Source organism: Lagopus muta, chromosome 1 (assembly GCF_023343835.1).
Source record: "Lagopus muta isolate bLagMut1 chromosome 1, bLagMut1 primary, whole genome shotgun sequence".
Classification (NCBI taxonomy): Eukaryota; Metazoa; Chordata; class Aves; order Galliformes; family Phasianidae; genus Lagopus; species Lagopus muta.
The window spans coordinates 194,597,257-194,611,056 of NC_064433.1; the positions used below are offsets into that span (position 1 = coordinate 194,597,257).

General features: G+C 42.9%; 2 protein-coding genes across 2 annotated transcripts in view; one reads left to right on the plus strand and one right to left on the minus strand.

The window, feature by feature from the left end:
- Positions 1-13,800, plus strand: part of LOC125686010 (ferroxidase HEPHL1-like) — a 35,475-nt gene that overhangs the window by 18,552 nt on the left and 3,123 nt on the right. The window lies entirely within an intron of this gene.
- On the minus strand, positions 654-9,374 carry LOC125686001 (tubulin alpha-3 chain-like). Its single transcript, XM_048929604.1, has 4 exons — positions 6,343-9,374; positions 5,686-5,834; positions 4,127-4,807; positions 654-3,228 (listed from the first exon to the last, which is right to left on the minus strand). Exons 1-4 carry the CDS (start codon positions 6,461-6,463, stop codon positions 2,932-2,934), a joined length of 1,248 nt encoding a protein of 415 aa, XP_048785561.1. The 5' UTR covers positions 6,464-9,374; the 3' UTR covers positions 654-2,931.

Sequence of the window (13,800 nt, forward strand, 5' to 3'; positions counted from 1 at the left end):
TTACAAAATGTACCTTAAATTCTCAGCTCTCACATAGCGTTCCAGAGTACAGCCTTTACCGGGTTTTCTTCAATGAGAGATCTCGAGCGCAAATTAATTCGCTAGGTAAACGTACTTCACGTACTGTTAAAGGAAAACACACGGCTCCAGAGCTCCGACGCTACTTCGACGTGGGCCCACTGTAAGAGCAGCGCCCTTCTCAGAGGAGACGCCGCGGCCAGGCAGCAGCTCCGGGCTCCGCGCTCGCAGAGGCCACCCGCCCGGCACTGACCTGCACGGCTGTGCGCCATGCGCAGCACGGGGCCCAGGGTGGCGAAGGAGCCCAAGGGCTCGCAGCGGCCCTCGCGGCGTACGGCGAACACCTCCACCCCGCAGCTGGCCGCCGCGCTGGCCGCCGCGCTGGCCGCGAACAGCACGTCGCGGCCGCGGCAGAACTGCGCCGGCTCCTGCTTGCAGGGCACTACTCTCTGCGACCCGAACGGGTGCAAGTTGTAAAGCCGCACCATGGCCGCCGAACACCGGCACCGCTCGGAGGTTTCCTGCGGCGGCGCCCCGCCTCGCCACCTTCCGCCTCCGCGCGCCCTTCCGCAGCGCGCGGCGCTCCTCGGGGGCGGGGCGCAGGACGCCGAGCGCAGCTCCGTGCCCCGGGAGGCCCCGCCCGCCCCCTGGACACGCCTCCGCGCCGTCACGCGCCGCTTTGTACGGGTTGCGTTATCGGGTTGCGGCGTCGGTGCTTTCAGGCGTGCTCTTGCATCGCAGCGTGTTGTGCCGTAAGCGGCACCAGCTCCTCGCGCTGCGGATTTCGCGAGCGGGAGGCAAACCCGGAACGGAGCGCTGAAGGGAGGCAGGCGGCGCGAGGAGCGGCGCCGTGGGAGCGGGAAGTGCCGCTGTGCGGTGAGGACGGCGAGTGCTGTTTCTGAGCGGCTCTCCAGCTGCCCAGCTGCCAAGCTGGCCGGCGTCGCTCCGAGCCAGATGTAGAAGCCGGCGTTTACCTTTGTTGAACTGCATGCCGTTGATGATTGTCCAATGCTCCCGTAGATCCAGGACCCCCCCCAAGGCTGTCATCCCCAGTGTTAACAGCACCTTCCTCCTGTCAATCAGCGCGCTTCTAAGGATGGATTCAATTAATACAAAGATGAAGTAATAATGCTGTCAGTGATGCTGATTCTTCATCCATCCTGAGGCTTGAGCAATGTAACTAAGGAGCCTGTTCGAGGTAGAATTCAGTGTGTGATTTTCGAAAGCCACGATAGTGCTCAAATGGCAGGCTACTCACGAGAGAGCCCTTCCTTGCTTATTAGGTGCAGGTAAGTGCTCAACTGTTAAACTTAAGATGGACCTAGACAGCACTGGTTACTGGTTTATTGCTAGAATCCTCAGCTCCTCCTGTACCTGTACGAGAGACGACAGCAGCAGAAGACTCAGTTTGTAGTTACGAACAGGACCAGTGTTTGGGCTGGCACTATCTGAATTCAAGGAACCAGTAGCTCTGTACTTTGTAATACTGTGGTTTCCTGCTCTGAAGATTGTTTTGAAGCTGCTTCTGATGTTGTGATGATGTGCATCCCTTTCAACAGCAAGTATAATTTAGAATTCAGTTGCAGGCTTTCAGTAATACTTTCTCGAGTATTCAAAGTCATCCATCTCTTTCTTTTTTCCTACTAGCGTACAAAGAAGTTCCATGTTAAGAAAGTAAAATGTAAAAGCTTAGAAATTGTTACAGGCATGAGACAGAAGTTCATCCTTTGGTAAAGTAAAAATAGCACGTACATCACTATATGCTTTTTTGGTATTTTTTAAATTACAAAAGCAGAATACTCAGCAAATAAATCAGATCTGGTGCATTAGCTTTAATTTAGATTTTAAAATGTCTGCTGCAGAATACTATTCTAGTTAGTAGAGAGTTAACTGTTACATTAAAAGCACGTAGATATATTCTCCTTCTCTTTATCCAGAGATATCCCTATTAACTTTAACCAGAAATACTAGCTGAAACAGTGTAGCTAGATTGGACTAAAACTGAAGGCTTTTGGGATGTGTACTGTTACTATCAGACAGTGTAAAATTACAGCACTACAAAGCAGGTTTTGTAGAGGTTGCCTCAAATGACATTCCACCCAGAAAAAAAAAAAGAACACACAATCTGTGAAGAGAAGCATCTGCTACTTAACACCAGTCAGTTGCATCCAGTCCTTTTCACTGAAAACCATATGGCTTTTCTGAAAAACCAAACCCAACCCACCCAACCAGCCAGAAACAAAAAAAACACACCACAAAATAACTGCCCGCAAATAGAAGTTGTATTTTCTGCCAACAGTAAGAACAGGTAAAAAAAAAAGACCAATTTTTATTAATTCATCAAAGCTTACAGTGTCCACAGAGTTGTGCATTAAAGGACACATAAGTATTTCATAGGTCAGTGTAGGAATTCAAAACATGACTATTGTAAAGCAGGTCATCTGACATTTTATTTTCCTTCTATCTAAGGTGGAACTGAGTGTAAGGGGGCACGCTGGTTGGAAAATTTTACCTTTTGTCTGCTGAGTCTCCCCATTTTTTTTTTTTAATTTTATTTTTTTAAGTAGCAAGTTTGGTGCTTTTAGCAAATATTCTAGTTCAGACCAAAAGTGTAATGGCACTTACCCTTACTACAGTTAGATAAATTGATAAATAGATAAATAGATAAATACAGCGTTACAGACACGTACACAAGTTTGTAATTTAATCTTTACGTTGTGCAAGACTAGATGCTACCAAAAACTGTAATTTCAAACGGTTCTTACGCAGCAACTGTGTGTGTAAACAGTAACAAAGAAAAAAATGAACAGTACAACATTTAAAACTGCATCTGAAAACAAGCAAGCAAGCGAACAGGATTCTGCAATTCATTTGTTGCTGTTACAGAACACACTTTCTATTACTTCCGCATTTTCAGTATTCATCCTCTTCTTCAGCCTCTGCTTCTACAGAGTCTATCCCAACTTCTTCATAATCTTTTTCAAGGGCAGCCAGATCTTCCCGGGCTTCGGAAAATTCTCCTTCCTCCATTCCTTCCCCAACGTACCAATGTACAAAGGCACGTTTGGCATACATCAAATCGAATTTATGGTCGAGACGAGCCCATGCTTCAGCAATGGCAGTGGTATTACTCAGCATACATACAGCTCTCTGCACCTTTGCAAGGTCGCCACCTGGCACCACAGTTGGAGGCTGGTAGTTAATGCCCACCTTCAAGAAAACAAGTGAGAACGTCTTTAATTACTGGGAAGCACTGAAGACTTATTTCTGTTAACAACAACAGTAGCCACAACTGTGAACAATTAAATAAAATTATTTTGCGCTTCATCAAAATATTTAACTAAATCCTAAATTCAGGATCTGGTCAAACTGGTCCAGCGTTAGCTACATTGGCCTAGAGGTTATTTGTCCAACAGATCATAAGAGCCTACTGGACTCTACAAAGAACGTAAGAATCTAGGTCTTTGCAAGTCCTGAATGCATGGACAGTAGCTGGAAGGATGGACCTCTTGTCCGGAAGGTGACACTGCCAGTCAACTGAGAACAAGCAGAAGTAGCTGAACAACCTGATATTGATCTAGTAAAAAGGCGACTTACAGGAGCCTATGTTTAAATGAATCACAACGAAAAAAATAGGTTTGCTCTAGTGATAGCAGTCAGGCTCCACATGTCCGGAAACTGATAGCGTCTACCACTTCAAGGTATCTCAAAACCATTGTTGGGAAATTACTGCACTGAATTCAATAACTTCATGTAGTGTTTCTACATTTGCTTGGGGCTTGCCTATATTCCTTCTGTACAAAGCTCCCGAGATTTTTGAAGACTTGCAGTAAAACCTGGCATTGCTTTTCAGTACAACCTGCTTGTAAATTATTTTCAGACACTCAGTACTGCCTGTTCCTACAAAAACCGTGACTGCTATTCTGTAACTTGTTTTAGAATTTTCATCTGAGTTAAAGTATCAGGGAATTATATTTAAGAATATAATCTGAAATGTAAGCAGTTCAGTAACAGGAACGTTACAGTACAGTACAACGACCGCTACCTCCAAATATCACGTAATTCCTACTATTTCCAAGATCAAGCACTTCAGAAGTTATCAAAGTACCTTGAATCCAGTTGGGCACCAATCCACAAACTGAATGGTACGTTTAGTCTTGATAGTAGCGATAGCTGCGTTGACATCTTTAGGGACAACATCACCTCTGTATAACATACAGCAGGCCATGTATTTACCATGACGTGGGTCACATTTTACCATCTGGTTGGCTGGTTCAAAGCAAGCATTGGTAATTTCAGCCACGGATAACTGCTCATGGTAGGCTTTTTCAGCAGAGATGATAGGGGCATATGTTACCAAGGGGAAATGGATTCGTGGGTACGGAACAAGGTTAGTTTGAAATTCTGTCAGATCTACATTAAGGGCTCCATCAAAACGTAGTGAAGCTGTGATGGATGAAACAATTTGCGCAATTAGTCGATTTAAATTGGTATAAGTGGGACGTTCTATGTCCAGGTTGCGACGACATATATCATAAGTGGCTTCATTATCTACCATGAATGCGCAGTCTGAATGCTCCAGTGTTGTATGAGTAGTTAAAACTGAATTGTAAGGTTCCACTACAGCAGTAGAAACCTGTGGTGCTGGATAAATTGCAAATTCTAGTTTAGATTTTTTGCCATAGTCAACAGAGAGCCTTTCCATGAGCAGAGATGTAAACCCTGAACCAGTGCCTCCTCCAAAACTGTGAAAGATAAGGAAACCTTGCAGCCCAGTGCACAGATCAGCCTATAATAGGATGGAAAAAAGCAAGAGAGAAAAAACATACATTTATTATTACCTTTTCCAAAATCATCAACATTAAAATAAACACTCAAAAGCAATTATTTCCTCATCATTTGTTTTAAAAGGTAACTTTTTTCTTGCATATCTTTTACTTAAAACCACCACAGCACACCTTGTTCTGAATATGAGTATTTTCTCATTTGAATGTAGCATTTTCCTTTATGCATTTTTTATCCTACTAAAAGCAAGAGCAGTTGTGCACCACTGCGAAAGGTTATTAGAAATTACAGCAGGCTTGCAGCTTTTAAACTACTATTGTACTCTGTATGGCAGCAAGTATCAATTTGGTTTGGAAAAAAAGTATTTTTACAACTTCAGATAGGCAATCACTACTTCACTTTGATTCACATCATGCTAAGTGAATTTCTTACATTACACCAGGTTATGGAAACCTAGAAAGACATGTGAAATTACTGAACGTCCAACCAAAATCTGAGTTTCAGGGTACTGGAAATATTTTGAATGACACATAATGGTGCGATTCAGGTTAAAAATAACAAACAAGTGCTTACAGTCTAAAGATTTTATAACGCACTTCTGAGGTATCCTTAAAATATCTTCAAATAATGATGTTCCACATCACAAGAACTTTCAAGTTTTACTGACTGAATTTTTATTTAACTCAAGAGGGGGGAGGCATGGGACCAAGTTCCCGGTTTTTTGTTTTTCATAATCTATGCATAAAATTCTTAAAAACAAACAACTCCCTCCCCCCCCAGAAAAAAAAAACAACACAAGTGTCATAACAAATTGTAACTACAGGTAGCTCTAGAGCTGTATCTTACTTATTTTAAATATTGATCTGCAGCACGAATTCTTACCACTTTGCGCGTGCGGTCTAACACTAGATCAACAATCTCTTTTCCAACGGTGTAATGGCCTCTGGCATAATTATTAGCTGCATCTTCTTTCCCAGTAATGAGCTGCTCAGGGTGGAACAACTGCCTATATGTGCCTGTACGTACTTCATCTACAAGTGAAAAAATACATATTCCAACATAAAATTTATCTGCTGAGTTCTGCATGTGGTGCCTAGGGATGACATACTACGTAAAAGGAAACGTCAAAAACCTACAGACAGCTTCCATGAACAAACGCAGCAAGAAGTTGGTACAACTTCAGTGTCTTTCTTTAGGGGAAAACATCGGATGCTCACAAAGCAGTATTTGCATCCTGGAACATGGAGGCAACTCAAGAGAACTACACTGCAGGCACAGGCATTCTGGATAGCAATTAAATGAAGCTGTGGATGTAGTGCAGTGACTTGGAAAGATTATCCAAAATCTGCAAAGAAGTTTAATGTTTTCCAAACATTACCCATAGACCATCATTTCATCTCTTTCAAATAACACGAACCAAAAATGTCAAAACATCATCCAGCTATACACCTTTCAGAACCCCTAGTGTTTTGAAAACGCACAAAAGTCTGAAAGGAAAGGAGTAGTTTTACATTGAAGATGTGCATCTTGCGTACGTACCGACTACCGTTGGCTCCAGGTCCACAAACACTGCTCTGGGAACATGTTTACCAGCTCCCGTCTCACTGAAGAAAGTGTTAAATGAATCATCTCCGCCTCCAATAGTTTTGTCACTGGGCATGTGACCATCAGGCTGGATCCCGTGTTCAAGACAATACAATTCCCAGCATGCATTGCCAATCTGAACACCAGCCTGACCAACATGGATGGATATGCATTCACGCTGCAAACAAAAAAAAGGACAATGATAACGTGAGATCTGGGGCTATCCGTCACTTAGATTTCACTCTCAAAATAACTTGCTATCTGTGGGTTATACCGTAGTGATCTTTCCCTGCTGCATTATTACCTCGGCTGCTTGAGTGACAATTAAAATGACCCAACAGTCTGCTGCTAGCATGAATCTACTCACTGCTGCTGATCTACGCTGTCAGGAAAGGAAGGCAAGAGACAGGCGTGGCTGAACCAGGACCTGCTGGTCAAATGGAAGAGCAAGAAGAAAACGTACAGGCAGTGCAAACAGGTACCATGGGAAGACTACAAAGAAGCTGCAAGTCTGTGCAGGGAGGGGGTCAGGAAAGCCAAGGCCCAGCTTGGCCTAACTTTGGCAAGGGATACCAAGAAGAACAAGAAAGGCTTCTACAGGTACCTCATCCAGAAAAGGAAAGTCCAGGAATGCATACCATGCCTAGTAAGTGACACAGGCGATCTGGTAACAACAGACAAGGAGAAGGCTGAGGTACTTAACAACTGCTTTGCTTCAATCTTCTCTGATAACTGCTCGCCAAACAGCCCTCAAATGTTTGGTTTAGCAGGAGGGAACTGGGGAAGCAACGTCCCTCCCACTGTAAGCAAAGATGACGTTTTTGACCACCTGAGGAACCTGAACATCTGCCAGTTTATGAGTCCCGATGAAATGCATCCCAGAGTCCTTAGGGAATTAGCTGATGTGGTCACCAAGCCACTCTCCATGACATCTGCAAAGTCCTGGCAATCAGTCTCTGGTGACTGGAAAAAGTCAACAGCACACCCACTTCTAAGAAGGATAATATGATGACCCTCAAAACTACCAACCCATCAGTCTCACCTCTGTGAGCTAAGGCACATGGAAGGCAGGGAGAACCAGCACGGCTTCACCAAGGCCAAATCCTGCTTGACCAACCTAGCAGTCTTTTATGGCAGTGTCACTGCATCAACGGACAACAGAAGAGCCACATGTATTTCCAATTTGGAGAGAAGGATGTTGTGGGGTATTGTGTCAGAGTCCTTCAATCACAGTCCTTAAATATATGGAAATATATGAAAATATATATGAAATATATGGATTTGATGAGTGGACTGTTCAATGGATGAACAACTGGCTGCAGAATCGAGTCCAGAGAGCAGTGGCCAATGGCTCAGTGTCTGGATGAAGATCGGTGACAAGCAGCGTCCCCCAGGGATCAGTGCTGGGACTGGTACTCTTTGATACCACCTTCATCAGCAACATCAAAAGTGGGGTCAAGTGCACCCTCAGCAAGTTTGCTAATGACACCAAGCTGTGGGCTGCAGTTGACACACCAGAGGAACAGGATGCCATCCAGAGGGACCTAAGCAGGCTTGAGCAGTGGGTACAGGCGAACGTCACAAAGTAAAACACATTTAGGTTGGATAGAAGGAAACAGTTTTTTACAGCAAGGGTGGCAAAGCACTGGAACAGGCTGCCTAGAGTTGTGGTTGATGCCTCATTCCTGGAGACTTACAAGGCAAGGTGGGATCAAGCCCTGGGCAATCTAATCTAGCTGTGCTTTTCCCTAATCATTGCCGGGGAGTTTGACCAGATGACCAACTGTAAAGATTCTAGGATTTAACGTTGAGAATGTTGGAGGATCTTAGATACCACGTGGTCACGCAGGATGAATGCAGTATCATCATTCCTTACCACAGAGCACGTATATCCTGTGTATAATATTCCGTTTAGTCTCTTTTTCACCTTTCTTTGGTTTTAGAAGCCTTCTTTATATAATAACCCTTTATTTCCTTGATCTGTTGACAATAATGTACTGAGTAATGTTGCAAGAATCTTTTCTGCACAAGACCTCTAAGTATGTTTTCCTTTACAATAAGCACATAACTAGTGCCAGGCAATCCACTCATATTTGGGTTCCTCTACTAAATCATCTGGGTGAGGAAGCATGGCACTTACGTTTAAATCACTCAAAACCCCAATTTTGTTTTACATCTGAGACTGAAACTCTTATTCGAGCTTATTATTATATACTATACATATATTATATACTATTACTGTGTATTTAGCTGATCTAGGAAAACACAGAGGTAGAGAGCGTCTTTAAAGCTTCATCAAAACTCTCATCTTCAACTACATGTTTGAATTCTCACCCTCGTGGTTCTGTCACTAGCCTTTTGCCAGTGAGGCTCACTCTGCATTTATCTGCACTTCTATTGGGTTGGCAATGAGCTTCCAACGCTTTCACACCACCCCAGGCTCTCGTTCCCCAGCGCGCAGCCCCGCGCAGTCTGGGGCGGGAGCAGAGGCGCAGACACCGCCGCACAGCCGCGCCCCTTCACGGCACGGTGGCACGCCATTGGCCGCCGGACACACGCCTTTCCTCTGTTTGGCTGCGTGCAGCCCCCAATCGTTTTAGGCACCACAAGAAATGCCGCCGCCGATGCGGTAGGCGTTCTTGTCCCTCAACCGTCGTCCTTCGCACTGCAAAGCCGGTTTCGTTGCTTTTCCACCTGTTTTGTCTCATTTACCACCAGACAACTTCTACACGTCACCTCCCTCGAACTCTCAGTTCTCATGTTAATTTCTCCACTCCCACACACGGCCTTACGCTACCGCAGGGCCGCAAGCGGCAGCGCTCCGCGAGCTCCGCCGCAGCACAGGTCACTCTCGACTCCCCAAACCCGCCGCGGCAAAAGCCATCCCAGGTTCCCTTCCTCTCCCCAACCCGAGTTCCCACTCCCACCATGGCGCCTCGTTAGGCTCAGGAGCCTCGACTGCACGGCACTCCACCGCAACACGTCCGCAGCCGAAGAGACTCAACGGCCGTCAGGTAACGGACCGGAGAGCCCTTGCGCGCTGCTTTCCCATTGGCTGTCACCCGGGCCAGAGGCGAACGGCGGCCACCGATTCGCCAGTGCGCTCTTCTCCTCACGTGGGGTGCTAACTGCCGCTAACTGAGTTAACTGAAGGAATCCAAAATATGTGGCTTAACAAGCTAATGCACTTTATGGAGCTAGTTTCTTAGCCTCGAGGAAAACGTGCTGTGATGCTTTGAGTTTGTTAGACAAAGAATTAACAAGACATGGGCAGTGGAATAATGTGCCCTGGTAGCTGGTTACAGTCCTGGAAGTCTGACAAAAAAGCAGGAAAGCAGAGGTACAACCAAATGAATTGTCAGGTTTTTGCATAGTTTATGTAAAACAAACTTTCAGGTTTAGATGTAAGCTGGAGAAACAATTCCTGACTACGAATGAGAGATTTAACTTTGTTTCTTTTTTCAAGTTAAAATTCCATTGGCAAGGGACCCATTTCAACGGCTAGCCAAGCTACATCACTGCTTGTTTTAAAAAATAATGTATATTTTGCAGAGTGGCTGAGTTAAAAAATGATTATGAAACTAACCACCAGTATTGTTTTCTCTTAACTAGATGATGGTTCAGTGTTCCAAAGCCAAATAAAAAACTTAACTGAGTTAGTGGCAAGTTGTACAGTGACTTGAGCTTCTGAGTTTCTCGGTGGTGCTTTTTTTTAATGATTATTTTTTGCTTTTCACAAGGTATAAGCAGGCTTTGGATATTGTTCTTTCTTGGAGTGTGGCATGGTCTGCAAGTGAGGTTCTGCAGTCATGAACTTTAGCATCTTTAATTCCAAAGACAAAGCTATTAGCCACCTTTGTCCCCTGCATTAAAAGCTTCTGAATTATCGTTTTGAGTACAGCAGTGATTCAGTTATTACACTGACTACAAACTTCACAAAAAAGTCTTTGTATCAAATTATTCTGATAGGGTGATTTAAAGAGGCCTGTACAGTTCTGCTAATGCTGCCTGTTAATTATGGAGAAAATAATGGCAGAAAATGACAATGTTAATTTATTGAACATTATAAGGTGAGTCAAGGGTTAGTGTAAATTTTTTTTTCCCCAGTTTTAATTATTTACTAACTATACTTGTTAATCTGAAACATACAGGTTTTATCTTATTCAGCATCTTATCTTCTTGAATGTAATAAAACTTACATGCTAAACCAAATTTTCAGGTTGGTGTAGTCTCATGCTTTTTACACTTACAGTTGTCTGCAACTGAAAGTCAAAGAACCTGCTGATTCTCTAGTAAGCGTACAGAGCAAAACTAAGACTGTTCAGCTGACCTCAAGAGTACTTTTAAGTTACCCAGAGAATATTTGTGTGCATGCCAAACTTCAGTGTTTGTACTTGCTGGGTAAAGTATATTTTGTCACTGTAGATTGTAATTACTAACTCTTCCTGCTTCCAAACAACTTCAAATAATAATAAATAAATAAAAAAAAAGTGGTTAGTTGTAACATTATGACTGAGAGTTCAAATGCTATTAACTTTTAAATAGCTGTAAGTTACTTTGACCTGGACCTCCTTTTTACCATTTTTTTGCTGAACAATGACCAGGACCTCAATTAACTCTCACATGCAGATCATAGCTTCTCCTTACCAGCAAACAGTAGCAGGTTGCTAATTGTTTATCTCCAGGATTAAAGCTGAACAACCCTTACTAGCTTCCTGCCAAAATCCTCCTTTATAAAGATATAAGAAAATACATGTCTCTGGACTAATACAGATTACAGGTACCACACTGAATGCTAAGTAATTCGGTTCTGTTTACACTTGTAGCTAAAGGATGGATCTGAACTAATGGCAAACAGCAGCCACCCTTTCTTCAGAAGGCTGTCACTGTGAGTTTTGTCTTGTACTTTTACTACTTTTCTCTGTCTCAAAATATAGCGCGTGGCATGATGGTGGCCATGCACACAAGGAAGAGAGAGTTTTCCTAACCCATGTAGGTACAGCTACTTCATCTTTACTTGCCAAGATAGCATCACTACTGTTTGTTTTAAAAACAGTATCACGTTACAGATTGTTCTTCAGTAACCAAAATACAGATTCTCTTAGCTCCATTCTGCAGGTACTTCTTCCAGCAGCAACCTGGCACTTGATTACATGCTCCATTAAAAATTACAGAACTAGAAGCTGGACATTTGTTAATGACAGCTAGAATGGAATGAACAAAGTTGGGTTATTTTAGATTGCTCCAAAGATCTCTTTTTTATTTTCTCAAGAGTTTACAAAAAAAACCAGAAAAGCATGACAAGTTTTTATTTTTGCATGAAGATTTCAAGTAACAGAAAAACTCCGTTTACTAAGCCTGAAGAATACAGAACTGAACAAATGCATTCTGCCACGCTGTAGGCACTATGTGTAAAAACCTGGTCAAAACATCAGTGCAATTGGGACTAGAAGATCAAAGCAGTGCTATTACTTTTATTTCTCACTAATGGTAAAGCAGAATGGCAATCATTTAGTGTATGAGCAATCTCACAAATCACATTTGAGACCTAAAATAGCAAGCAAAGGAGTCATTGCTAATCACCTTAATGAGCTAAGGTGCAAACCCAGTTTCAATGAATACATTGAGCCAGCTGATCACAACATAAGGAAAATGAATTCTGCTTCCTAGCTCTTGCTTTATCTGTAGCACTGTCTTTATCTGTAGCACTGCAGAGGCCTTCAGCCAAGAATTTTTTCCATCAAGCTACTCGCAAGCATAATTGTCCATCATCTACAGCCTTTCCTAGCTGTTAGTTCTGGAACAAGTCCTTGTAGTGCCAGTGTTTGAAAATGGCACTTTGACTGAAGGTAGGAGTCCAGTTTCTTCTTGATGTTATCAAAAGAATCCACTCCCATATAGTCAGCTTGGCCTTGTTCCCACCGAGCCTTGCGTTCTTCTGAAGATATGGTTGGTAATACTGGTGGTGGTGGTGCCGATACCGACATATGGGACACTGCCTCTGTAACCTCTGCCTAAAATAAAAGGCAGACTAAAAAATACAGACAGATTTTGCATACTTTAAGCAAGCAACAGGCCACATAAGAGGGCAACCAAGTAGATGTTCTCATGCATAGCACCAAGCATCACCAACAAGCAGGGACTGTGCAGCTTTCCTAGCAAAATAAAACAGAGTAACAAATCATTCAAGGAAAGAGGTGGGGGAGGGAGGGTCAGGGGTTTAGTTCCTCATACCTCTCTACAAAAGCCACAAGAGAAAGCCAGAGTATAGATCAAGCCTGATAGCTGCAAACAGCTCATTAGAAAAAGTGTACAAGAGATAGAGCACATCTCCAAAGTTCTGTAACTTTAGGCTGAGAAGGATTAAAAACTTGAATCAGTCACTGTACTAATCTGACACTAAAGTTTGCAGACATACTACTGAATTCTGTTTAACAACTAGAATAAGAAGCATTATTTTGGTTTTGCAAGTATCAACATTTATTACTGCAAGTCTATTTAAGTAGCCTATTCCCTAATTATTGCAGGCCTACCTAGGTAGGTTGTACCATGCAAGACTGCAAGTGTATGTATACTGCATGCTCAACTGGGGGTTCTCATGTTTGAATAGCTGCAGCACATTAAGGATGAGTTTACTGAAGTTACTACACTGTCATTTCTGGTGCATCATTCTGCACTTAATTTTAAGCATAGCAATCAACTATGCTCAAGACCACTTAATATTCTTCTAATCTGCATTATTCCTTATTCCAGAAATGAAAGAAGAAAAAAAAAAAACCAAGAATCTCTGTATCTCACTAACTAATCCACACCCACGCTTTCAGTTGCACAGGAGGGGAAACAAGTGAGATCACACAAAGTCTATTCTGTTTGCATAGGTAGTTTCCACAGGAATATTAAGATACATACCAGGTTTGCACTTGTGGTATTTTCTTCATCAACTTCTTTCTGTTCTAGTAAGGGTAAAATATTAACTGTATAGGTGTCCCACCACATGTTGAGGAATTCTGGGTGAACAATTTTAGGGTCATTGATATTGCCTTCTACACTTTTTGTTCTGGAGTCATACGTATAGTTCCATGGCTTTGTGCTTCCCAGAAAATGCACCGCTTCAGTACTTGAACCAAACCTGTTGGAAAGAGAAAGTCAGAGCCCATAATTTGGAAGTATCTAGAAAACAAGTGCTTTGACTATCAGACAAGAAAAATTAACCTGTGTTTTTGTAAGTATCCAGAAAATAGAAACAGGAATATATTTAGGAGGTTATCAGGTTAATTCCCACACATTGCAAGCAGGCAGTATGGAATGACATCACGTTTGAGCCTTCTTTATGAATGACAGTAATCAGCAGATTCTCAGTCTGAAAAAGTTCAATATCTGTACTTACCTCCATCCACCAGCTTTTCTGTTGTA